At 42.6% G+C, this 26,531-nt stretch overlaps 1 protein-coding gene across 3 annotated transcripts in view; it reads right to left on the bottom strand.

Annotated features, from left to right (window-relative positions):
• The window catches only part of MSRB3 (methionine sulfoxide reductase B3), a 170,501-nt gene that overhangs the window by 6,844 nt on the left and 137,126 nt on the right, over positions 1–26,531 (bottom strand). For all 3 annotated transcript variants that reach the window (XM_056574267.1, XM_056574268.1, XM_056574266.1), the window contains one exon: positions 3,777–3,874. In XM_056574267.1, coding sequence (XP_056430242.1) covers positions 3,777–3,874 — 98 coding nt within the window. The remainder of the gene's footprint in view (positions 1–3,776; positions 3,875–26,531) is intronic.

Raw genomic sequence — 26,531 nt, 5'->3', positions numbered from 1 at the left:
ATCTATGAAAACAAAAGATATATTGGCCAGTTTAACATTGCATATTATAAGGTGTATATGTTCTTTTATATTCACCTTTTTATATTCATTTTTTATATATTTTATAAGTTTTCTAAATACTCTTTAATGCTGTATGTACTTTAAATTTATCATCTCCTCAGCACGTCTGCAAGGGCCCTGCAGACTGTGCCTACTACATACATGTATATTGATTATAAATAAATGTCAAATATTTTTCACTATTATTCTGACTGAGATTATATATACGTATGCATATATATATATATATATATATATATATATATAGAAGTACCTTAGACCAGACTTGAGGACAGTGTCCCCCTTCTACATATTTTATTTAAATCAGGTTATATAGGATACATATATATATATACCTATAATTGTCACCACAATAATCACCACCATAGAATATAAATATCAATAAACTTTATTATAGCACAAATATAGAAAAAACAAAATACAACTGGACAGACACCCCTAAACCATAAAATACATATACCCCACAAATAGCATGGGATCCCCGGTCACATCAAATATAATATATTGGAGTATGCCAGATGGCTAGTAAATCCTCCATACAACAAAGTAAAGGTAATGTCCGCAATACATGAATACACAATATTAAAAAATGAGGAACATTAAGCTACTACATTACTTATAGCAGGCATACTTCCAGTGGCCATCCAGGGACCCCGTGCACCCTCAACGGACATCATTTCGTGGGTCTCCCCACTTCGTCAAGAGGGTGGGGAGACCCACGAAACAACGTCCGTTGAGGATGCACGGGGTCCCTGGATGGCCACTGGAAGTATGCCTGCTATAGGTAATGTAGTAGCTTAATGTTTCTTAGATTTACTCTCAGAATCTACCTCTCTTTTGCAGACCTGCAATCGAGGTAATCAAACTCTTCCCTATCTTTGATGGGATGCTCTCAGCTTAAATACTCTGTTGACTCTAGAGGGGGCTAGTGCTCTTTTCACTCAGCTCCTAAGAACTTTAAAGGGGTACTCCCGTGGAAAACTTTTATTTTTTTTAAATCAACTGGTGCCAGAAAGTTAAACAGATTTGTAAATCACTTCTATTAAAAAATCTTAATCCTTTCAGTACTTTTTAGGGGCTGTATACTAAAGAGAAATCAAATAAAGAAATGCATTTCCTCACATGTCATGACCACAGTGCTCTCTGCTGACCTCTGCTGTCCATTTTAGAAACTGTCCAGAGCAGGAGAAAATCCCCATAGCAAACATATGCTGCTCTGGGCAGTTCCTAAAATGACAGCAGAGGTCAGCAGAGAGCACTGTGGTCATGACATCAGAGGAAATGCATTTCTTTTTTTGGATTTCTCTTTAGTATACAGCCCCTAAAAAGTACTGGAAGGATTAAGAAATTTTAATAGAAGTGATTTACAAATCTATTTAACTTTCTGTCACCAGTTGATTTTAAAAAAAAAAAAAGGTTTCCATGGGAGTACCCCTTTAAAGATCTCCTGTACCTTCTCACCTCCATCACGCTCTATTTCCTTGATCTATGGTATGTGGCTTCATGACAAGAGGAGATGACCCTGGTTTTCTTGCAGCTTGAGAACAGGTGCTGAAATTTCCTCTCCCAAGGATTCTTGTTCACACAAACTTTCTATGACTTGCTCGGCTCAGGAGTAGAATTGTAAAATTTTCTCTCGATGTGATACAAGTATTGCCCATGCTTGCACAGTATTTTTCCATCTGTATCGGTGTTGTGTTGAACTGAGGAGGGCACTATTTTGCATGCCTGGTGGGGTTTCAATAAATGCCTTTCTGGGATCTAACTGCATTTAATACTTGTTGGCCCTCTTCCTCCCTACCCTATATGTCTTTTCCTTCCCCCAAATCCCTCCCCCCGCCTTTTTCCCCCTTGCTTTACTCCTTTATTCCTTCCCTTTTTTTCTCTCTCGCTCTCCCTTCCTGCCATGATGTTTTACTTTTCTCTTTTGCTTCTTTGTGGAGGCTTATTTTCCCTTTTTGGGGACATTTTTAGCTAGATTTGCCACACTGTTGACTCAATCTTGACTGGTTGGTGACATACGCACTTTGCGTTCTTCCTTAAACTTTCTCTGTTTCTCTTCTGGGGCATTTATTGTCCTTACTTGATTGCTGGAGGGGTTTCCTGTGTGATTGGATGGTGCTTTCTCTTATGTCTAATATGTTTGTTTACAACCTATTCGGATCTTGGGTTGTTAGTAGTTTTGTAGTTTTGATTGTCTATTATACTATTTATAAAAAATGTATTTGCTTTTTTATAACTGTTTACGTGATTTTCAAATCTCCTTATTTTAAGTGAGAAAGCATACACACATTTAAGTCAAAACAAAAAAACAACATGAATAAAAATGAATGTGTACAGCAGGGAAGTAAGTGGTAACTTGGTAAAATGGTGTCATAGGTAATCAGTCTCTAAAGGCAATTTTACCATGTGTCTAGGAATAACAGGCATGCTAGCACAAGCAGGACTGGTTATATCATGCTGATTTCTCCTTGAAGAAATTAAAGGACTATTCCAGGATTTTTTTTAATTTAACTATGCTACAGGGGCTATAAAGTTAGTGTAGTTCATAATATAGTGTCTGTACCTGTGTGTGAAGGTTTTCTCACAATTCTTCTGTGATTTTCACCCCAATATTTATTTTTAACAGCATACAAAATGACTGTTGTCTTAGATTTTCCCAGGTTGCAATGCGGCCGAGACCTGACTCACTAGTAAGCTGATGACAGGGAGCCTGTCTGCTTCAATGGTTGGAGTGATCGCTTGTTGGGAGAGGGATCAATCTGCAACTAATGCTACAGCTGTAGGCACCCTGATTAAAAACCACAGGTCTTTTGAACAGATGCAGCTCATTTATGTTTCAATGGGTGGGGTGGCTGATGTGTGGGAGGGAGGAAAATGGAATTTGTAGTCAAAAAAAGAAAACACAAACAGGAAATACCAGTTCACAAACAGCTAGCCACAGTGTTATGGTAATCTCATGACATAGCAATTTATCCCCAACACAAGCGCAGATCCTTCTTAAGTTTGTTCATTACTGTCTGGCAGGTACGTACTAAAATCACCTTATGGTGGATAACCCCTTTAACATCAAGCTGAATGGAATAGTGGACCTCTAAAAAGAAGTAATACCAACATAGCACATCAATTTTGGCCTTAGGAAACAATCTGTTAATTCTCTAGGATGGGAAAACAGAAGCTGATAAGGAACCTCTAATATGTTTTCCCCAAGCTGTCTGAGGCAAAGGTTGAAGCAAGTGTTTGTTACACCACAGATAAAAATGATGCTGGGGTGCAAGGAATTCCTCACCCAGGTTTGCTAGTAATGTGAAGTGTTTTTAATCAGCTTTGTCGCAGTGATTCATGGCTTTTATGGGCCCTTATAAGGTAGAAAATTATAAGGATCTGGTTAAGAGTCTGCTGAAGAACTACTGCCCAATAGGATGTAGGATATCCCCTAAAGTCCATATCCTTGATGCTTATCTTAATAAATTTATAGAGATCATGGAGGCTTACCCCAGAGAAGCAAGGCGAAGACTTTCACCAGGATATTATGGAAAGCTGCTGCCAAGACTAGTATAATAATAGAAGCTACATTTGGGGACTGGTTTCTTGAAACAAACTTATATATTATCATACATTTTAAAACTAAGAATACAAATTGTGTTACAGGCTGTAATTCAAGTTCAATATAAAGTAAATGTAATAGTAGCTTTGCAATACTAAAATGTACTGACCTGACTACAGCTTGTTTCTACTCTGTGCATCCCATATGAAAAATCATCGGTAACCGTTATTGCTTCTGGGTTGACAACATCAAAAAATGAAGGCCATCCTGCAAACAAAAAAAAAAAAAATACAGTGTGACACATACAATAAATTTATCATAGATAGATATATGAAATACAATCAACGTCTACAATGCATTTGGAAAGTTTCAGAGCCTTTCACATTTTTACAAATGTTGCTATGTTGTGGCCTTGTACTAAAATAAAAATAAAATCAACTTTTCCCTATTATTTTGCACTTAATTCCCCAGAATGACAAAGTGACAACTGAATTTTAGAAATTTTTGCAAAAAAAAAAAAAAAAAGGTATTTAGACCTGTCACGATGCCGGCTGGCAGGTAGTGGATCCTCTGTGCCAGAGAGGGATTGGCGTGGACCGTGCTAGTGGATCGGTTCTAAGTCACTACTGGTTTTCACCAGAGCCCGCCGCAAAGCGGGATGGTCTTGCTGCGGCGGTAGTGACCAGGTCGTATCCACTAGCAACGGCTCAACCTCTCTGGCTGCTGAAGATAGGCGCGGTACAAGGGAGTAGACAGAAGCAAGGTCGGACGTAGCAGAAGGTCGGGGCAGGCAGCAAGGATCGTAGTCAGGGGCAACGGCAGGAGGTCTGGAACACAGGCTAGGAACATACAAGGAAACGCTTTCACTGGCACGATGGCAACAAGATCCGGCAAGGAAGTGCAGGGGAAGTGAGGTGATATAGGGAAGTGCACAGGTGATAACACTAATTGGAACCACTGCGCCAATCAGCGGCGCAGTGGCCCTTTAAATCGCAAAGACCCGGCGCGCGCGCGCCCTAGGGAGCGGGGCCGCGCGCGCCGGGACAGGACTGACGGAGAGCGAGTCAGGTACGGGAGCCGGGGTGCGCATCGCGAGCGGGCGCTACCCGCATCGCGAATCGCATCCCGGCTGGAGGCGGTATCGCAGCGCCCCGAGTCAGTGGATCTGACCGGAGCGCTGCAGTGAGGAGAGTGTAGCGAGCGCTCCGGGGAGGAGCGGGGACCCGGAGCGCTTGGCGTAACAGTACCCCCCCCCTTGGGTCTCCCCCTCTTCTTAGAGCCTGAGAACCTGAGGAGCAGACTTTTGTCTAGGATGTTGTCCTCAGGTTCCCAGGATCTCTCTTCTGGACCACAACCCTCCCAATCCACTAAAAAAAAGGTTTTCCCTCTGACCTTTTTAGATGCCAGAATCTCTTTGACGGAGAAGATGTCCGAGGAGCCGGAAACAGGAGTGGGAGGAACAGATTTGGGAGAGAAACGGTTAATGATAAGTGGTTTAAGAAGAGAAACGTGAAAGGCATTAGGAATACGAAGAGAAGGAGGAAGAAGAAGTTTGTAAGAGACAGGATTAATCTGGCACAAAATTTTGAAAGGACCAAGATAGCGTGGTCCCAACTTATAGCTAGGGACACGGAAGCGGACATATTTAGCGGAGAGCCATACCTTGTCTCCAGGGGAAAAAATGGGAGGAGCTCTTCTTTTCTTATCCGCGAACTTCTTCATGCGTGATGAAGCCTGTAAGAGAGAATTTTGGGTCTCTCTCCATATGATGGAAAGATCACGAGAAATTTCATCCACAGCGGGCAGACCAGAGGGCAAGGGGGTAGGGAGGGGGGAAGAGGGTGACGGCCGTACACCACGAAAAATGGGGATTTGGAGGAAGATTCAGAGACTCTGAAGTTATACGAGAATTCGGCCCATGGTAGAAGATCTGCCCAGTCATCCTGGCGGGAGGAAACAAAATGTCGTAAATAATCACCCAAGACCTGGTTAATTCTTTCTACTTGTCCATTGGATTGAGGATGATATGCAGAAGAAAAATTTAATTTAATCTTGAGTTGTTTACAGAGAGCCCTCCAGAATTTAGACACGAATTGGACGCCTCTATCCGAGACGATCTGCGTGGGCAACCCGTGAAGACGAAAAATGTGTACAAAAAATTGTTTAGCCAACTGAGGCGCTGAAGGAAGACCAGGAAGAGGGATGAAATGTGCCATTTTGGAGAATCGATCAACGACCACCCAAATAACAGTGTTGCCATGGGATGGGGGTAAGTCAGTAATAAAATCCATACCAATCAGAGACCAAGGCTGTTCGGGGACAGGCAGAGGATGAAGAAAACCAGCGGGCTTCTGGCGAGGAGTCTTATCCCGGGCACAGATAGTGCAGGCTCGCACAAAGTCCACAACATCCGTCTCCAGAGTCGGCCACCAATAGTAGCGAGAGATGAGTTGCACAGATTTCTTGATGCCCGCATGACCTGCGAGATGGGAAGAGTGGCCCCATTTGAGGATTCCGAGGCATTGGCGTGGAGAAACAAAGGTCTTTCCTGGAGGAGTTTGCCTGATGGAGGCTGGAGAAGTGGAAATCAGGCAGTCAGGAGGAATGATGTGTTGCGGAGAGAGTTCAACTTCAGAAGCATCCGAGGAACGAGAGAGAGCATCGGCCCTAATGTTCTTATCGGCAGGCCGAAAGTGAATTTCAAAATTAAATCGGGCAAAGAACAGAGACCACCTGGCCTGGCGAGGATTCAGCCGTTGGGCAGACTGGAGGTAGGAGAGGTTCTTGTGATCGGTGTAAATAATAACTGGAAATCTTGATCCCTCCAGCAGATGCCTCCATTCCTCAAGTGCTAATTTAATGGCTAGAAGCTCTCGATCCCCGATGGAGTAGTTTCTCTCCGCCGGAGAGAAGGTCCTAGAAAAAAACCCACAAGTAACAGCATGCCCGGAAGAATTTTTTTGTAGAAGGACAGCTCCAGCTCCCACAGAGGAGGCATCAACCTCCAATAGGAAGGGTTTAGATGGGTCAGGTCTGGAGAGCACGGGAGCCGAAGAAAAGGCAGACTTGAGCCGTTTAAAGGCGTCTTCCGCTTGAGGAGGCCAAGACTTGGGATCGGCATTTTTTTTGGTTAAAGCCACGATAGGAGCCACAACGGTAGAAAAATGTGGAATAAATTGTCTGTAATAATTGGCGAACCCCAAAAAACGTTGGATAGCACGGAGTCCGGAGGGGCGTGGCCAATCTAAGACGGCAGAGAGTTTGTCTGGATCCATTTGTAGTCCCTGGCCAGAGACCAAGTATCCTAGGAAAGGAAGAGATTGGCATTCAAACAGACATTTCTCTATTTTGGCATAGAGTTGATTGTCACGAAGTCTCTGAAGAACCATACGGACATGCTGGCGGTGTTCTTCTAGATTGGCAGAAAAAATCAGGATATCGTCCAGATATACAACAACACAGGAGTATAAAAGATCACGAAAAATTTCATTAACAAAGTCTTGGAAGACGGCAGGGGCGTTGCACAGGCCAAAGGGCATGACCAGATACTCAAAGTGTCCATCTCTGGTGTTAAATGCCGTTTTCCATTCATCCCCCTCTCTGATGCGGATGAGATTATAAGCACCTCTTAAGTCCAGTTTGGTAAAGATGTGGGCACCTTGGAGGCGATCAAAGAGTTCAGAGATGAGAGGTAGGGGGTAGCGGTTCTTAACCGTGATTTTATTAAGACCGCGGTAGTCAATGCAAGGGCGTAGAGAGCCATCTTTTTTGGACACAAAGAAAAATCCGGCTCCGGCAGGAGAGGAGGATTTACGGATAAAGCCCTTTTTTAAATTTTCCTGGACGTATTCAGACATGGCAAGAGTCTCTGGGGCGGACAGAGGATAAATTCTGCCCCGGGGTGGAGTAGTGCCCGGGAGGAGGTCGATAGGACAATCATAAGGCCTGTGAGGAGGTAGAGTCTCAGCTTGTTTTTTGCAAAAAACATCCGCAAAGTCCATATAGGCCTTAGGGAGACCGGTTACGGGAGGAACCACAGAGTCACGGCAAGGGTTACTGGGAACCGGTTTTAGGCAGTCCTTGGAACAAGAGGGCCCCCAACTCTTGATCTCCCCAGTGGACCAATCCAGGGTTGGGGAGTGAAGTTGAAGCCAGGGAAGTCCAAGGAGAATTTCAGAAGTGCAATTGGGAAGGACCAAAAGTTCAATCCTCTCGTGATGAGGTCCGATGTGCATTAGAAGGGGCTCCGTGCGGAAACGTATGGTACAGTCCAATCTTTCATTGTTTACACAATTGATGTAGAGGGGTCTGGCGAGACTGGACACCGGGATGTTGAACCTGTTGACGAGAGAGGCCAAAATAAAATTTCCTGCAGATCCGGAGTCCAAGAAGGCCACAGCAGAGAAGGAGAAGGCAGATGCAGACATCCGCACAGGCACAGTAAGACGTGGAGAAGCAGAGTAGACATCAAGGACTGTCTCACCTTTGTGCGGAGTCAGCGTACGTCTTTCCAGGCGGGGAGGACGGATAGGACAATCCTTCAGGAAGTGTTCGGTACTAGCACAGTACAGGCAGAGATTCTCCATGCGGCGTCGTGTCCTCTCTTGAGGTGTCAGGCGAGACCGGTCGACCTGCATAGCCTCCACGGCGGGAGGCACAGGAACAGATTGCAGGGGACCAGAGGAGAGAGGAGCCGGGGAGAAGAAACGCCTCGTGCGAACAGAGTCCATATCCTGGCGGAGCTCCTGACGCCTTTCGGAAAAACGCATGTCAATGCGAGTGGCTAGGTGAATGAGTTCATGTAGATTAGCAGGGATTTCTCGTGCGGCCAGAACATCTTTAATGTTGCTGGATAGGCCTTTTTTAAAGGTCGCGCAGAGGGCCTCATTATTCCAGGATAATTCTGAAGCAAGAGTACGGAATTGTACGGCATACTCGCCAACGGAAGAATTACCCTGGACCAGGTTCAACAGGGCAGTCTCAGCAGAAGAGGCTCGGGCAGGTTCCTCAAAGACACTTCGAATTTCCGAGAAGAAGGAGTGTACAGAGGCAGTGACGGGGTCATTGCGGTCCCAGAGCGGTGTGGCCCAAGACAGGAGGCTGACTTTTCCAGACAGAAGGCTGACTACGAAAGCCACCTTAGACCTTTCAGTGGGAAACTGGTCCGACATCATCTCCAGGTGCAGGGAACATTGGGAAAGAAAGCCACGGCAAAACTTAGAGTCCCCATCAAATTTATCCGGCAAGGATAGTCGTAGACCAGAAGCGGCCACTCGCTGCGGAGGAGATGCAGGAGCTGGCGGAGGAGATGATTGCTGAAGCTGTGGTAGTAACTGCTGAAGCATAACGGTCAGTTGAGACAGCTGTTGGCCTTGTTGCGCTATCTGTTGCGACTGCTGGGCGACCACCGTGGTGAGGTCAGCGACAACTGGCAGAGGAACTTCAGCGGGATCCATGGCCGGATCTACTGTCACGATGCCGGCTGGCAGGTAGTGGATCCTCTGTGCCAGAGAGGGATTGGCGTGGACCGTGCTAGTGGATCGGTTCTAAGTCACTACTGGTTTTCACCAGAGCCCGCCGCAAAGCGGGATGGTCTTGCTGCGGCGGTAGTGACCAGGTCGTATCCACTAGCAACGGCTCAACCTCTCTGGCTGCTGAAGATAGGCGCGGTACAAGGGAGTAGACAGAAGCAAGGTCGGACGTAGCAGAAGGTCGGGGCAGGCAGCAAGGATCGTAGTCAGGGGCAACGGCAGGAGGTCTGGAACACAGGCTAGGAACATACAAGGAAACGCTTTCACTGGCACGATGGCAACAAGATCCGGCAAGGAAGTGCAGGGGAAGTGAGGTGATATAGGGAAGTGCACAGGTGATAACACTAATTGGAACCACTGCGCCAATCAGCGGCGCAGTGGCCCTTTAAATCGCAAAGACCCGGCGCGCGCGCGCCCTAGGGAGCGGGGCCGCGCGCGCCGGGACAGGACTGACGGAGAGCGAGTCAGGTACGGGAGCCGGGGTGCGCATCGCGAGCGGGCGCTACCCGCATCGCGAATCGCATCCCGGCTGGAGGCGGTATCGCAGCGCCCCGGGTCAGTGGATCTGACCGGAGCGCTGCAGTGAGGAGAGTGTAGCGAGCGCTCCGGGGAGGAGCGGGGACCCGGAGCGCTTGGCGTAACAAGACCATTTGCCATGACATCTGAACTGAGGGAGGGTACTAGGGCTGCAGCTAACGATTATTTTAATAATCGATTAGTTATTGATTATTTTATCAATTAATGGGAAAAAAAGTCAAAATGCCAAAAAAAAGGTGTTCAGCTGATTCTACTTGAAAAACTATGTACAATGGCCATATAAAAAGTTTCTAGCATGTGATGTGACCAAACAGCAGCAATTTAATAAAAACATTTTTTTTTACATTTACGCCGGTTGCTGTCATTATTAATGATCCTGTACAGAAACCAGCGTAAATTTGATAATGCCGCATGGGTAACTGTCTGAACTATTAAAAGAAAATGTTAATGAATCACTAATATTTTAAAAGTTCAGACAGTTACCCATGCAGTAGTATCAAATATGTAAAAGAAAAAATTATTTTACTTTTTTGTATAGCAATAGGAAAAGGGGGAGCTAATTTTTATTGGGGGAGCAGTAAATTTACATTTTTTTTCTTTACTTTTTTTTATATAGCACTCCTATACACATGTGTATGTGCAGACTGCAGACCATTGCTTTTACAGACCCCTTTTGACAGCAGGGCCCCCCCCTTTAGACAGCAGGGCCCCCCTTTAGACCGCAGGGCCCTCCTTTAGACAGAATAACAACAACAAAAAATCCAGAAAAACACATTTCAAATAAGTTTTTTTATCATCTTAATATTTAGCATTTTAATATTTGATCCTCTATCATCACATTCCTGTCTCCACAGAGGAAATGAAACAATCAGATTGGCAAAGACCAAAGAGCTGTCCAAGGATGTCAGGGACAAGATTTTAGACCTACACAGGGCTGGAATGGGGTACAAGACTATCACCAAGCAGCTTAGTATGAAGATTAAAACAGTTTGTACAATTATTCGGAAATGGGAAAAAGAAAGGGCTCCATGCAAGATCTCACTTTGTGGAGCTTTAATGAGAATGGTGAAGAACCAGCTTCGAACTATACCAGAAGATCTTGTGCCTTGATGTCAAGGCAGCTGGGACAATAGTCACCAAGAAAACAATTGGTAACACACTACACCATGAGGGACTGAAATCCTGAGGCCTGCAAGTATATGTAAAGGCCTGTCTGAACTTTGCCAATGAACATTTAAATGATTCAGAGGTTAATTGGAAAACTTTAGGCAGGCTTGTACATTTGATTTCTTAGGCAGGGGAACTTTTCAGGTGCTGCAGGATTTCAGTCCTTCACGGTGTAGTGTGTTCCCAACTGTTTTTTTTTTTGGGCAACTACGGTCCCACCTGCCTTCCACATCATTGACAAGAACTTCCAATGTAGTTCAAGTTATTTTGTATTTTTCTTCCATTTACAAATAATCACACCAACTGTTGTAAACTTCTCACCATGCTGCTTGGTAATGGTCTTGTAACCCATTCCAGCCTTGTGTAGGTATACAATCTTGTCCCTGACATCCTTGGACTTCTGGACTTGAACTCATCCTTGGACTCTTTGAGCTCTTTGGTTTTGGCCATGGTGGAAAGTTTGTAATCTGATTGTTTGATTGCCTTGATAGAAAAGTCATTGATACAGGTAACAGACCAAGATTAACTGTATAAAAGACACTTGGGAGATAGAAATTTGCTGATTGGTAGAAGATCAAATACTTTCACTGAGTAAAATGAAAATCAATTCATAACTTATCCGAAATGTGTTTTTGAATTACTTTGTTGTTTCTCTGTCTTACTGTTACAAATAAACCTACCATTAAAATATAAATTTATTTGACAGTGGACAAACGTACAAACTCATCACGGGATCAAATAATTTTTTCCTTCACAGTATGTTTATAGTGGAGTCAGGAGCATTGGATACATTGGTGAACCACTTTAAGGAAGAAGGAGTAACAAGCCAAAAGGCTGCTATAAAACAGAACATAAATTAATAAAATGCCTAGAAAACTACACAACAGACCAAGTTACCAGGGAAGCAGTATTCTTATAGTACGGCCAATGCTAAAATGTCTAAAACTATTGCCAATCACACAGATTGTTATAAAAAAAAAAAAAACACTGCATTGATGTTTCCCAGTTTTCTGCTTTAGCCTGCATTACACATAATTTTAAACACAAAAATGGTAAAAGGATATCCAGTGGTATTCTTCTGAATGAGCAAATGGCCCAAAATATGTGAAATTCTAGACTCTGCTCCTTACTTCAAGGGACTGATGAAAACCTGATGGGTAGAAGCCTGTAAATTAAAAACCTAATGGTGAACTATAGAAGTAATTTATAGGATTAGTCACAAACAAATCCAATAGGAAGCACTCAGGATTCTAAAATCTAAATAGGCAGCACATTGTGACTATGTAATGAAAAGGTTAAAAAGTTTAAGAAAGTTTCTGAATGAAACTACTCTAGCTAAAATGAAAGAGATCAATTTCCTTGAAAAACAGGAGTCAATCCGTGACCTTTCTCCCCAGGTATTTTACACACAGTCATACAAAAACATCCATTTGCACAGCACAGTAACTGGTTCAAGAAGCCAGCTAAAACTACAAAGACAAGGAACTCCAGTGAAGCAAATCCTTGAGGGAATAGAGGAATTCTATGACTCATGGGTTGAAAATCCGCAGTAAGGCTCTATGTGATGTTAAATACTTTTGTGTTAAAGAAGACAAAAGTATTATAGAAGTGGTACCAGTATTGGCTAACCCAAAAAATATATTTGCAAGTTCTCGGAGCATAGAGGCATAATGCAGAGTTGAAAAAACCCAGCTGATGCATGAGGCTCAGAAGGCTTGAAAATATTATTTTTTTCTGGTTAGCTAGTAAAGGTATCACTACTATAATACTTTTTTTTTCTGTCTTTTTGCTAATTCCAGTGAAACTGAAAAGACAAATGCAGTGGAGGTCAGCCACCATACCTGGATTGGAAAGGAAAGTGACCGCAGACACATAGTTGCAATAAAACTACATGCAGAATTATGGAGACACTAAATCAAGTATTTTTTCGCCTTGTATTGTTACTGATGCACATATGGACCTTGTAGATGAATATAAGATAACCACAGTATAACAATAATCCTAAAACTGTATCTTATGTGTTACCATTTATTAATTGCAACTATTTGTTCTATAAAATGAAATATCACAAAACAAATGAACAATGAGAAAAGAAATGAACACAGGAATCTGTTTACATATGTTATGCTTACTAAACTAACTCGTTCTGCTGTCAGCATTTACATAAACACTCGCTATTTTAAACAACGTGCTTTAAGCTTTTTTTTTATTTTATACATCTGTTATGTTAGGTCAGATTTCATAATAGGATGCAAAAAGGAAAGTAAGGGGCCTTATGCAGACAGCATCTGCTGGAAAGGTTATGCAAGGCTACTCAAATCAAGAATTAACCAGGATGTTTCACATCACAAATGTAAATAAATATTTAACACTATTTTATGACAGCAAATTTGCTTCCAAAACAGTGACCGCTGGCTGTAAATAAACTGCCCGTATGTGCATGAGTGGTTGCTATAAATAAAGGTCCGGGCAGACACAACAATGAGTAATACATTAACTTCAGCACAAGTTTCTTAAGTTGTGATGATGTCATAACTTCCATATGCAAAGACGCAATGCTGCATCTGTAGAATATGTAGTGGGTTGATGAGTTCAGTAATTTGTTCAGTATACAAAATACTCAATCTTGCACATTTAGGTGTAAACCATGTGAAAAAGTGGCCACATAAAAAAAAAGACAAAAAATATATATGGGAATTGAGGTGCCGTATAAAACGTAACTTTTAATATGTACCTTAAAAATCACCTGTGCAAAAAAGTGTAATAGGATTCCCAAGAATGTTGGTTATCCTATCTCAGGAATTATCCATATACCATAAGTAATATAATCAAAGACACAGATAAAAATGTAAAGGTCTGTAAATCACATTACAGAAGATTGCTCCATACTTACTCCAACAATGAAGATGCTCTAAATAGAAAACCATATACTGCATCCCAATGCGTTTCTTCACATGCGTCCGATAAACACTTTGCTGCATGAACTTCCTCAGGGGACCATACGAAGGAGGTATGCCAGAATAGTAGCATGTATAATAGTATATTTTAATATAAAAAGAGCAATAGAGAGCAAGAATATAATCTTATCAAGGACCAAAAGATGACTCCCAGGTAGTAGAATATTCCACTATGCCTGAGAGGTAAGCGTCACCAGTAATCCCAGTCACAATCAGTTCAGTGTGGCAAGGTTAGACAATCACAGCCCTCACAAGGATACCGGATACAGGGGGCGCTGCATGGTCAGCCAAGTTGACGCATACAGTAAGGTAGTGCAGACCCTGCAATGGCAGGGTTCCCGGTCCGTTGCCGGAAAAGTGCTCTTCCGGCCCTTACAGACCCTTACATTTTTATCTGTGACTTTGATTATATTATTTATTGTAGATGGGTGATTCCTGAGATAGGATAACCAACATTCTTGGGAATCATTTTACACTTTTTTGCACTTAAGGTACATATTAAAGTAAAATTTTATTCGGCACCCCATTCCTATATCTATTTTTTTTCTTATACTTGCCGTGAGGTTGGTAAATGAGGCTTATGTGTGGCCTTATGACCCATATCACACATTTATTTCACTTTTTAAAACATGTAAATGCTGTAAAATAAATTAGCATATTTTCTAGAAGTGCCCCAGGAGCGCCACTTTTCACATGCTATGTGTCAAAACCGGCACCACAAATGCTGAGCTGTGCGAGTCAGTGAAACATGCGCCAAAATATGTGCCAAAAATTGTGTAATGTGTTTGATTATGCCCAGGTAAAAGTTTCATTTATGAAGCCATTCTTTTTTTCAAATAATTAGGGCTTGTCAGGAAAAGGATATTTCACTGATGATTTTTTTTTATTTATATAAGGGGAATGAACCCTAAATGCTTTCATTTTTTAATGGGTGAGAACTTTTTATTTATTCCTCCCACTTTGGCTTTACTCTGGTAAAACCCCATTATAGGCTTTCACTGATAATGTGGCAAAATATAAAAATAAATCAAATTATCAAATTATCTTGATTAAAAATATGGCACAGTTTTTTGTCTACAGCTCCTTTGCAAACCTATATCGCGACTCTCAACCTAAGGTCTATCTATGATTCCTCTGATATGGAGCAGCTGTTGAGAGTGTAACATAGATCACTACATTAAAGGGGTTATCCAAAACTTTTTTATATATATCAACCTGCTCCAGAAAGTTAAACAGATTTGTAAATGACTTCTATTAAAAAAAATCTTAATCCTTTCAGTACTTATGAGCTTCTGAAGTTGAGTTGTTCTTTTCTGTCTAAGTGCTCTCTGATGACACGTGTCTCGGGAACCGCCACGTTTAGAAGAGGTTTGCTATGGGGATTTGCTTCTAAACTGGGCGGTTCCCGAGACACGTGTCATCAGAGAGCACTTAGACAGAAAAGAACAACTGAACTTCAGAAGCTCATAAGTACTGAAAGGATTAAGATTTTTTTAATAGAAGTCATTTACAAATCTGTTTAACTTTCTGGAGCCAGTTGATATTTAAAAAAAAGTTTTTTCCTGGATAAACCGTTTAAGGGTCCCTGGCAATGTTTAAAGGAAAAATGTCACATATTTTCTCCCGCACTATCCACAGGTACTGGTGGATAGTGTGGGAGACGTTGATTAAAACGAGCCCTACCTTGGTCTGATCCGCGCCGCCGTTCGCCCGAAATTGTAGTTTTAATCTCTGTGTATAGTCTGCTGTAATTGGCAAAGGCGGTGCTTCTGCGGGCTAACGGACACTGACGTCATCATTATTATAAAAAAAAAAGACAGTGCCTGTACTATATGGTAGCAGAATCGATTGAAAGCTTTGGGTGGAAGAATTATAACAGTAAAAGCTTTTGTTTGTGTCTGTCTCAATGCAGTTAACATACCGGTAAATGAATTGTGAACCCTACAAGATGACAAGTCTTTCTTCTATGCTGGTGGTCTGCTTGCATTTAATTTTTTTATCTATTTTCTCATATTTGTAATTCTACAGCAGTGATTTCTAGTGAATTTAAGTACATTAAAGTTTATGTTCTCTTTTTAGCATATTTTTACAGTTTATTTTGTTTTTTTAAATTGAATCACTGCTTATTAAAAGGAACCTGTCACTGATTTTGTGCTGCCTGAACAACACAGCATTAAAGGAAAACTGTCACATATTCTCTCACGCACTATCCAAAGGTATTGGTGGATAGTGCGGGAGACGCTGATTAAAACGAGCCCTACCTTGGTCTGATCCGCGCCGCCGTTCGCCCGCAATTGTAGTTTTAATCTCTGTGTATATCCGGCTGTAACTGGCAAAGGCGGTGCTTCTGCGGGCTAACGGACACTGACGTCAGCGCCGCTCATGAATATTCATGAGCGGCATTGATGTCAATGTCCGTTAGCCCGCAAAAGTAGCGCCTTTGCCAGTTACATCAAGATATACACAGAGATTAAAACTACAACTGTGGGTGAACGGCGGCGCGGATTTTAATCAGCGTCTCCCGCACTATCCACCAATACCTTTGGATAGTGCGGGAGAAAATATGTGACAGTTTTCCTTTAATGCTGTGTTGTTCAGGCAGCACAAAACCAGTGACAGGTTCCTTTTAATAAGCAGTGATTCAATTTAAAAAAAACAAAAAAAAAACTGTAAAAATATGCTAAAAAGAGAATATAAACTTTAATGTACTTAAATTCACTAGAAATCACTGCTGTAGAATTACAAATATGAGAAAATTGATTAAAAAATGAAATGCAAGTAGACCACCAGCATAGAAGAAAGACTTGTCATCTTGTAGGGTTCACAATTTATTTATGTTAACTGCATTGACAGACACAAACAAAAGCTTTTACTGTTATAATTCTTCCACCCAAAGCTTTCAATCGATTCTGCTACCATATAGTACAGGCACTGTCTTTTTTCTTTTTTTTTTATAATAATGAAGCTTTAAGAATCAGAGAGTAAAAAATGGAGACTAAGATGTGAAGAAAAGTTATTTGCATTGAATATATTTCCTGTCATTATCTGTTGCCTCTTTAATCCACAATGTACCTGCATCTCGTTTTAAGTTTAATTTAGAAATCCATTTAAAAAAGTCAATGTTTACATTACAGGGACATGAGAATGTGAGATATACTTCTGCTGTCATGAATGTTGTGAACAATCGCAGCTGCTATAGGAATGTGCCCTGGACCAGGCCGTTTACCTAGCCTGTGAAATTATCAACTACTTTAACTATTGTAATTAACTGTTTATGTCTAAGATACTTTCTTTGACATAAAGTAATCTAAAGTAATATTTAAAGTAATCTAAATATTAACAAATGACAAATAGGATAATTATTATTATGATAATGTTAATAATAATATTTCCTTGGTTTGCTATAGGGGTTTGCCCCCGTCTGGACAGTTGCTGGTCAGACTGAAAATAAATTAAAAAAGAAAAGAACTTCCGGTGGAGCATACAGCAGCTGATAAGTACTTGAAGGATTAAAGGGGTATTCCAGGATTTTTTTTTATTTGACTGTGCTACAGGGGCTGTAAAGTTAGTGTAGTTCATAATATAGTGTCTGTACCTGTGTGTGACGGTTTTCTCACAATTCTTCTGTGATTTTCACCCCAATATTTATTTTAAAGCATACAAAATGACTGTTTTCTCAGATTTTCCCCAGGTTGCAATGCGGCCGAGACCTGACTCACTAGTCAGCTGATGACAGGGAGCCTGTCTGCGTCATTGGGTGGAGGGATTGGTTGGTGGGAGAGAGATCAATCTGCAACTAATGCAAAAGCTGTAGGTACCCTGATTGAAAACCACAGGTCTTTTGAATAGATGCAGCTCGTTTATGTTTCAATGGGTGGGGTGGCTGATGTGTGGGAGGGAGGAAAATGGAATTATGGGATTTGTAGGCAAAAAAGAAAACTCAAACAGGAAATACCAGTTCACAAAAAGCTAGCCACAGTGTTATGGTAATCTCACAACATACCCATTTAGCCCCAAGAAAAGCGCAGAGCCTTCCTAAGTTTGTCCATTACTGTCTGGCAGGTACATACTAAAATCACCTTATGGTGGATAACCCATTTAAGATTTTTATATAGGCGTAATTAACAAATCTGTTTAACTTTCTGGTACCAGTTGATTTAAAAAAATTGTTTTCCACCGGAGTACCCCTTTAATAAACAGTCAGCCTAGCCCTAGTATCAGTTTGATTGTAGTGAGAGACAAAGGTCCCTAGTCACTAGAGATGGAGTACTAGCTGATGTTACTCAGAAGGTAGCCACAGCTGCAATGTCAGCTGCCAAGACCAGACACAGGAGGTCGAGATCAGCTATTGCCACAGCTGACTTTGGACAGAGAGATAAAACAGTTAAAGCAGCAAGAAAAATAGAAGAATGAGTGGCAACATTAAGCCATCATTGTTAAAGCGTGGATACCAAAGTTGAACTCCAAAAGGAGAAAAATTGGACTTGAATATCGGGGTACTTCTCCAATAAAAAGGATAATTTCCAATGTTTAGATATTTTATTGAATGAAGGTACAAAACATATTTATGGACATTTATCAACGGGTTTAGTCAGGTTTTCTTTACTATAATTGTCGCAAAATTGTCGCAACTGCGAATACGCAATTTTTCGTGCAACATTTTGATTGGAAAGCGAGAAAAGCAAGTTTTTCAAAAATTAACTACATAGTCATAATTTTAAAATGGACTACGGGTAGTCAGGTATTTATTAACTGCGACAGTCGCAACTGCGCAAATAAAAGTCGCAACAGGGTTAAAAATTGACTAAATTTACTCCATCTCAAACATGGAGCAGAAAAAGCTACTACCAAAGTAAAAAAGGAAAAATTGCTTACGTGAAAGAAAATTATCAACAGGCTGAAACCAGTTAATAAATAAGTCACACATAAGCAAAAAAAAAGTAACGAAAAAATTACTAAAAAAAAGAATACATAAGCAAACATTGATAAATGTCCCTCATTGTTTCTAGCCTGAACCCCGCTCTTTGCTAGGCAAGGTACAAAAAATGGATGTTTAAAAGACATGTTTGAATCAATTCCAGGTCACCGTATCCACGTGAACACCGGAGAAATCAAACTTACAAAACATAAATTATTCATTACACAGATATAAAAATGCAATTGTAAAAAAAGTACTAAAATAAACATTGATTATAAACCCTTAAAATAATGGATATATTCATACTTAGAACATAAAATCATAACCGTTATAAAAATAAGAATAAATAAGAATAAATATATATATATATATATATATATATATATATATGTAAATATCAATATAAATGTACCTGTATCTGATTGTGAGAGCTGTGAAATAGTAAGAAACCACCTAGGAATACAAAATCTAATTTCATCTCCACTTTCAGTACCAACTCAACACAGATCAAAAGAATTGTGTCTAAACATTGGCATATTTTGCCTGAGGATGTATACCCAAAAAAATATACCCCCCAAAATTCACGTATTGAAGATCTTTAACCCTCAAAAACCAGCTGGCTCCTAGCCAGATTAAAAGGCAACGATCTAAAAAAAACAAACACTAATGAAAATATTACTGTATATACTCGAGTATAAGCCGAGTTTTTCAGCACAATTTTTCGTGCTGAAAACACCCCCCTCGGCTTATACTCGAGTGAACTCTCCGCCCTCAGTGATCTTCAACCTGCGGACCTCCAGATGTTTCAAAACTACAACTCTCAGCATTCCCGGACAGCCATCTGCTGTCCGGCCATGCTGGGAGTTGTAGTTCTGAAACATCTGGAGGTCCGCAGGTTGAAGACTACTGCCTGGGCCTTCGTCATCATCCAGCCCCCCATCCCCCCTTTAGTTTTGTACTTACCTCCACTCGGCGGGACGTTCGGGTGAGCTGGTCCGGGCCATCTGTGCTGCAGGACCGTCTGGTGGGAAGGGATAGTCGTTCCGGGCTGTCTATCTTCACCGGGGGGGCCTCTTCTCCGCGCTTCGGGCCCGGAATAATGATGTTGCCTTGACGACGACGCACAGGGACGTTGCATCCCTGTGCGTTGTCGTCAAGGCAACGTCATTATTCCAGGGCCGGGCGCGAAGCACGGAGAAGAGGCCCATGAAGATGGACAGGCCGGTGAAGATGGACAGCCCGGAACGACTATCCCTCCCCACAGGACGTTCCTGCAGCACAGATGGCCCGGACCAGCTAACCCGAACGTCCAGCCGAACAGAGGTGAGTACAAAACTAAAGGGGGGATGGGGGGCTAGATGAAGACGGAGGCCTGGGCAGTGGTCTTCAACCTGCGGACCTCCAGATGTTTCAAAACTACAACTCCCAGCATGCCCGGACAGCCGATGGCTGTCCGGGCATGCTGGGAGTTGTAGTTTTGAAACATCTGGAGGTCCGCAGGTTGAAGACCACTGTTAAATCAGACATTGACAAGTGGTGATGATGAAGGGGGTGGTGTGGGATGATGACAGGGTAATGATGAAGGGGGGATGATGACAGGGTAATGATGAAGGGGGGATGATGACAGGGTAATGATGAAGGGGGGGATGATGACAGGGTAATGATGAAAGGGGGGATGATGACAGGGTAATGATGAAGGGGGGATGATGAAGGGGGGAATGATGACAGGGTAATGATGAAGGGGGGGATGATGACAGGGTAATGATGAAGGGGGGATGATGATGATGATGATGAAGGGGGGATGATGACAGGGTAATGATGAAGGGGGGATGACAGGGTAATGATGAAGGGGGGGATGATGACAGGGTAATGATGAAGGGGGGATGATGACAGGTGATGATGATGAAGGGGGGATGATGACAGGGTGATGATGATGAGGGTGTTAATGACGAGGGTCTGGATGATGACAGGGGGGATGATGTATTTCCCACCCTAGGCTTATAGTCGAGTCAATAAACTTTTCCTGGGTTTTTGGGGTGAAATTAGGGGCTTCGGCTTATATTCGAGTATATACTCGAGTTATATACGGTAGGTGGCACCCTGAAAAAGGATGCTACAAATGCCATAAACCAAGATGCCTTTGTTGTAGGTGAATCACCCATGGTGCTGATTCTTTCTCTTCACATAACACCAGTGAAAAAGGTGAGATTCTATTTCAGGACGGAGACGAACATTATGCTTAACTCTTCTTTACTACTTTAGTCATAGCAGCAAGAAAAAACACTAGGTGTATCAGGCACATGGTACAGGCAGGTAATATGCAAATGAGATGCACAAACTAGCCAATCAGCATCAGGTACATAGGTGATATAAGGAGAGTGTAGCTAACGTACTTCCTCTTCTTTGCTGCTACTTGACAAGGATAAGTACTGTATATATTTTCTTCAGTTCTTAGTATTCAGAATATGAACTTCCTGTTCAGATTATTATTTCATATTATCCTTCCCCTTATTTATTTGAACATGCTTCTTTCAGTCTTTCAGTATTTCTTCCCTTTTTGTCATTTGTAAGTCCGTTCACACTCTTTATACTTTATTAATTTCCATACATTTTTCGCCTTTTTCACCACATACAGTGGGGATCAAAAGTTTGGGCACCCCAGGTAAAAATTTGTATTAACGTGCATAAAGAAGCCAAGGAAAGATGGAAACATCTCCAAAAGGCATCAAATTACAGATTAGACATTCTTATAATATGTCAACAAAAGTTAGATTTTATTTCAATCATTTACACTTTCAAAATAACAGAAAAAAAAATGACGTCTGCAAAAGTTTGGGCACCCTGCAGAGTTAATATCTTGTACTGCCCCCTTTGGCAAGTATCACAGCTTGTAAACACTTTTTGTAGCCAGCCAAGAGTCTTTCAATTATTGTTTGCGGTATCTTTGCCCATTCTTCCTTACAAAAGTCTTCCAGTTCTTCCATTCCATTTCTGGGCTGTCTGTCACGCACTGCTCTTTTAAGGTGTAGCCATAGATTTTCAATTATGATGAGGTCAGGAGATTGTGAAGGCCATGGCAAAACCTTCAGTTATGCCTCTCGGTGTAATCCCCCATGGATTTCAAGGTGTGTTTAGGATCATTATCCATTTGTAGAAGCCATCCTCTCTTTAACTTTAGCTTTTTCACAGATGGCATCAAGTTAGCATCCAAAATTTGCTCAAATTTTATTGAATCCATTGTTCCTTCTACTCGTGAGATGTTCCCTGTGCCACTGGCTGCAATACAACCCCAAAGCATGATTGATCCACCCCCATGCTTAACAGTTGGACAGAGGTTCTTTTCATTAAATTCTGTTCCCTTTCTTCTACAAATGTACCTTTGCTCATTCCGGCCAAAAAGTTAAATGTTAACCTCATCGGTCGACAGAACTTGTTTCCAAAATGCATCAGGATTGTCTATTTGTTCATTTGCAAAGTTCAAACGCTGATTTTTCTGGTGAGGACGTAGAAGAGGTTTTCTTCTGATGAATCTTCCATGAAGACCATATTTGTACAAGTATCTCTTTATAGTGGAATAGTGTACCACAACTCCAGTGTCTGCCAGATCTTTCTGGAGGGATTGTGCAGTCAAACATGGGTTTTGAATAGTTTTTCTCACAATCCTGTAAGCTGTTCTGTCTGATATTTTCTTGGTCTTCCAGATCTTGCTTTAACTTCACTATTCCTGGTGATTGCCATTTCTTAATTACATTTCAAACAGAGGATATTGACATCTGAAAATGTTTTGCTATCTTCTTATAGCCTTCTCCAGCTTTGTGAGCATCAACTATTTTCAGTTTCAGATTTCTAGACAACTGCTAAGAAGAACCCATGGTGCTAATTGTTGGGGCAAGGTCAGATGAGTCTGGGCATTTAAAACCTTTGAGATTGACATCACCTGGTCTTCCCAGATGATGATTGTGAACAATCCATGACACTGGCAGGTCTCAGCTTTGCAAAGGGGGCAGTGCATGCTATAAATTCTGCAGGGTGCTCAAACTTTTGCAGACGCCATTTTTTTGTTTTCTGTTATTTTGAAAGTGTAAATGATGGAAATAAAATCTAACTTTTGTTGACATATTATAAGAATGTCTATTCTGTAATTTGATGCCTTTTGGAGATTTTTTCATCTTTCCTTGACTTCTTTATGCACATTAATACAAATGTTTACTTGGGGTGCCCAAACTTTTGATCCCCACTGTATTTCTTACCTCCATCTTATTTCTACCTGCGTCACTGCCTCACACTCCTTCTCTCACTCGCCGTTCTGGCTGTTGTTAACTCTCGCGATAACTCGCGTCACAGCTCTTCACAAATCTCTCCGCTCGTCATTCCTGTCAGGACCCTCTCAAAAAATATACCCTGTCAGCGCATCGCACGCATATTCTCCATTCCATTGACTGAATTTATTTCAGGTTTATATGGTCATTACTTAGGTTACAGCGCCATCCTGTGGCTGCTATTAACATTATCCTCATACCATTTATTTCTTCTCTTTCAGATACATTTTCATTTAAAATCCCTTTCCACCTTATTACCCCTCTTTTTTACCTCATACATTCCCTCTCCTTATCTTATAACCCATATTTATTTTCTTTATTAATTTATTTATTAATTCATATTAAATTAATCAATAAATGTATTCACTACATTTATTTTTATTTACATATATATATATATATATTTCTATAATATATTCTCCTATATATTATTATTATTATATTTAATATATTAATATTCACAACTTTACCTATCAATATGGCCAATGAAGATACTTCTAAGGTCCCTGAACTACAACAAAATGAGTTTGTGGATGAAAATTTTCTCCAATCTTTGTTTGATTCCTCTGTTAATAAATCTGTGCAATCAGCGGTATGTACACCATTGTCTGGTATTCCGGATATGATAACCAAATCTGTCTCTTTAGCTATATCCAGGTCTTCCACAACAAAATCCCCTAAACCTGGTCCTTCTACCCCTTCCGACCATTTCTGGTCAGCTGAAGAATTCACTTAAAAAATGGCGGAAGGTTTTAAAATTTCAGGGAAAGCCTCCCAGAAAAGGCACCTATTTACCGATCCCCTTGACAATCCTCACAAAAAGTCTAAAAAGACTGGGGATCAGGACAAAATTAATGCTTTTTCAAAAAGCACCATTACTGATGCTACCAATCTGCACTTCCACTACCCTCCGCCCGTAAGGAGTATATTAATAAACGGGCTATTAGAGTCTCCCACAGGGCAAAACCTTACTCATACATTGAATCTCCTGACCAATCTTCCTCGGAAGAAGTCGATATTTCAGACCTAAATGATGATTCTGATTACGAGGACGTTTCAGAAAATGACGATGGAGTCATATTAGACACAGAAGACCAAAAGTCGGTCATTCTTGATAGTGCAGGTCAGCCATTCTTCGATCCAGGATACATTAAACACCCTAGATCAGGGGAATGGCTACCTCATCCCCTTGTAGCCAAATTTTTAAGCCTTTGGCTTCAAAAGCCTCTTGATAGAGCTTCCAGGAACAAAATGCCAAAAATACCAACTGTCTCAACCTTACCTCCAATTTTTATGGAAGGACCAAAAATTGTAATTTGTCAGTCTACCATTCGGTCTGTCATCAGCCCCATGGTGTTTTACAAAACTCCTCAAACCGGTGGTAGCACTATTAAGAGCCAGAGGTGTGCGTCTCATAATTTATCTCGACCATATTCTCATTATGGCATATCCTTTAACTCTAATAAGACTCCACATACAATGGACTCTCTCCCTTTTATCCTACCTGGGTGTTACGCCTAGCGCTCCGGGTCCCCGCTCCTCCCCGGAGCGCTCACGGCGTCTTTCTCCCTGCAGCTCCCCGGTCAGTCCCGCTGACCAGGAGCGCTGCTCTGTCATGGCCGTTGGGGATGCGATTCGCACAGCGGGACGCGCCCGCTCGCGAATCGCATCCCAGGTCACTTACCCATTCCCGTCCCCTGCTGTCATGTGCTGGCGCGCGCGGCTCCGCTCTCTAGGGCGCGCGCGCGCCAGCTCCCTGAGACTTAAAGGGCCAGTGCACCAATGATTGGTGCCTGGCCCAATTAGCTTAATTGGCTCCCACCTGGTCCCTGACTATATCTAACCTCCTCCCTTGCACTTCCTTGCCGGATCTTGATGCCCTTGTGCCTAGTGAAAGCGTTCCCTTGTTTGTTCCTAGCCCGTGTTCCTGACCTCCTGCCGTTGCCCCTGACTACGATCCTTGCTGCCTGCCCCGACCTTCTGCTACGTCCGACCTTGCTTCTGCCTACTCCCTTGTACCGCGCCTATCTTCAGCAGCCAGAGAGGTGAGCCGTTGCTAGTGGATACGACCTGGTCACTACCGCCGCAGCAAGACCATCCCGCTTTGCGGCGGGCTCTGGTGAAAACCTGTAGTGTCTTAGAACCGGTCCACTAGCACGGTCCTCGCTATCCCTCTCTGGCACAGAGGATCCACCTCCTGCCAGCCGGCATCGTGACAGTAGATCCGGCCATGGATCCCGCTGAAGTTCCTCTGCCAGTTGTCGCTGACCTCCCTACGCTGGTCGCCCAGCAAGCTCGTCAGATCGCCCAGCAGTCGCAACAGATAGCGCAACAAGATCACCAGCTGTCGTACTTGACCACCATGACACAGCAACTCCAGTCACAACTACAGCAAGTACAGTCGCAGCTACAGCAGCAACAACCATCTCCTCCGCCAGCTCCAGCACCCCTTCCGCGGCGAGTGGCCGCTCCTAGCCTCCGCCTGTCCTTGCCGGACAAATTTAATGGGGACTCTAAGTTTTGCCGTGGCTTTCTTTCGCAATGTTCCTTGCACTTAGAGATGATGTCGGATCAGTTTCCTACTGAAAGGTCTAAGGTGGCTTTCGTAGTCAGCCTTCTGTCTGGAAAAGCCCTGTCATGGGCCACACCGCTCTGGGACCGCGATGACCCCGTCACTGCCTCTGTACACTCCTTCTTCTCGGAAATTCGAAGTGTCTTTGAGGAACCTGCCCGAGCCTCTTCTGCTGAGACTGCCCTGCTGAACCTGGTCCAGGGTAATTCCTCCGTTGGCGAGTACGCCATACAATTCCGTACTCTTGCTTCTGAACTATCCTGGAATAATGAGGCTCTCTGCGCGACCTTTAAAAAAGGCCTATCCAGCAACATTAAAGATGTTCTGGCCGCACGAGAGACTCCCTCTAACCTGCATGAACTCATTCATCTAGCCACTCGCATTGACATGCGTTTTTCTGAGAGGCATCAAGAGCTCCGCCAGGAAAAAGACTTAGATCTCTGGACACCTCTCCCACAGTCTCCACTGCAATCTGCGCCTAGGCCTCCCGCCGAGGAGGCCATGCAAGTGGATCGGTCTCGCCTGACCCTGGAAGAGAGGAATCGCCGTAAGGAAGAGAATCTTTGTCTGTACTGTGCCAGTACTGAACATTTTTTGGTGGATTGCCCAATCCGTCCTCCACGTCTGGGAAACGCACGCTCGCACTCAGCTCTCGTGGGTGTGGCGTCTCTTGATGCCAAGTCGGCTTCTCCACGTCTCACGGTACCTGTTCGGATTTCCACTTCAGCCAGCTCTCCCCTCTCAGCCGTGGCCTGCCTGGACTCTGGAGCTTCTGGGAATTTTATTCGGGAGTCCTTTGTGAATAAATTCCGCATTCCGGTGACCCGTCTTGTCAAGCCACTCCACATTTCCGCGGTCAACGGAGCCAGGTTGGATTGCACCGTGCGTTACCGCACGGAGCCCCTCCTAATGTGCATCGGACC

Source organism: Hyla sarda, chromosome 4, assembly GCF_029499605.1.
Source record: "Hyla sarda isolate aHylSar1 chromosome 4, aHylSar1.hap1, whole genome shotgun sequence".
Taxonomy (NCBI): Eukaryota; Metazoa; Chordata; class Amphibia; order Anura; family Hylidae; genus Hyla; species Hyla sarda.
This window is presented reverse-complemented; position numbering and strand designations above follow the sequence as displayed.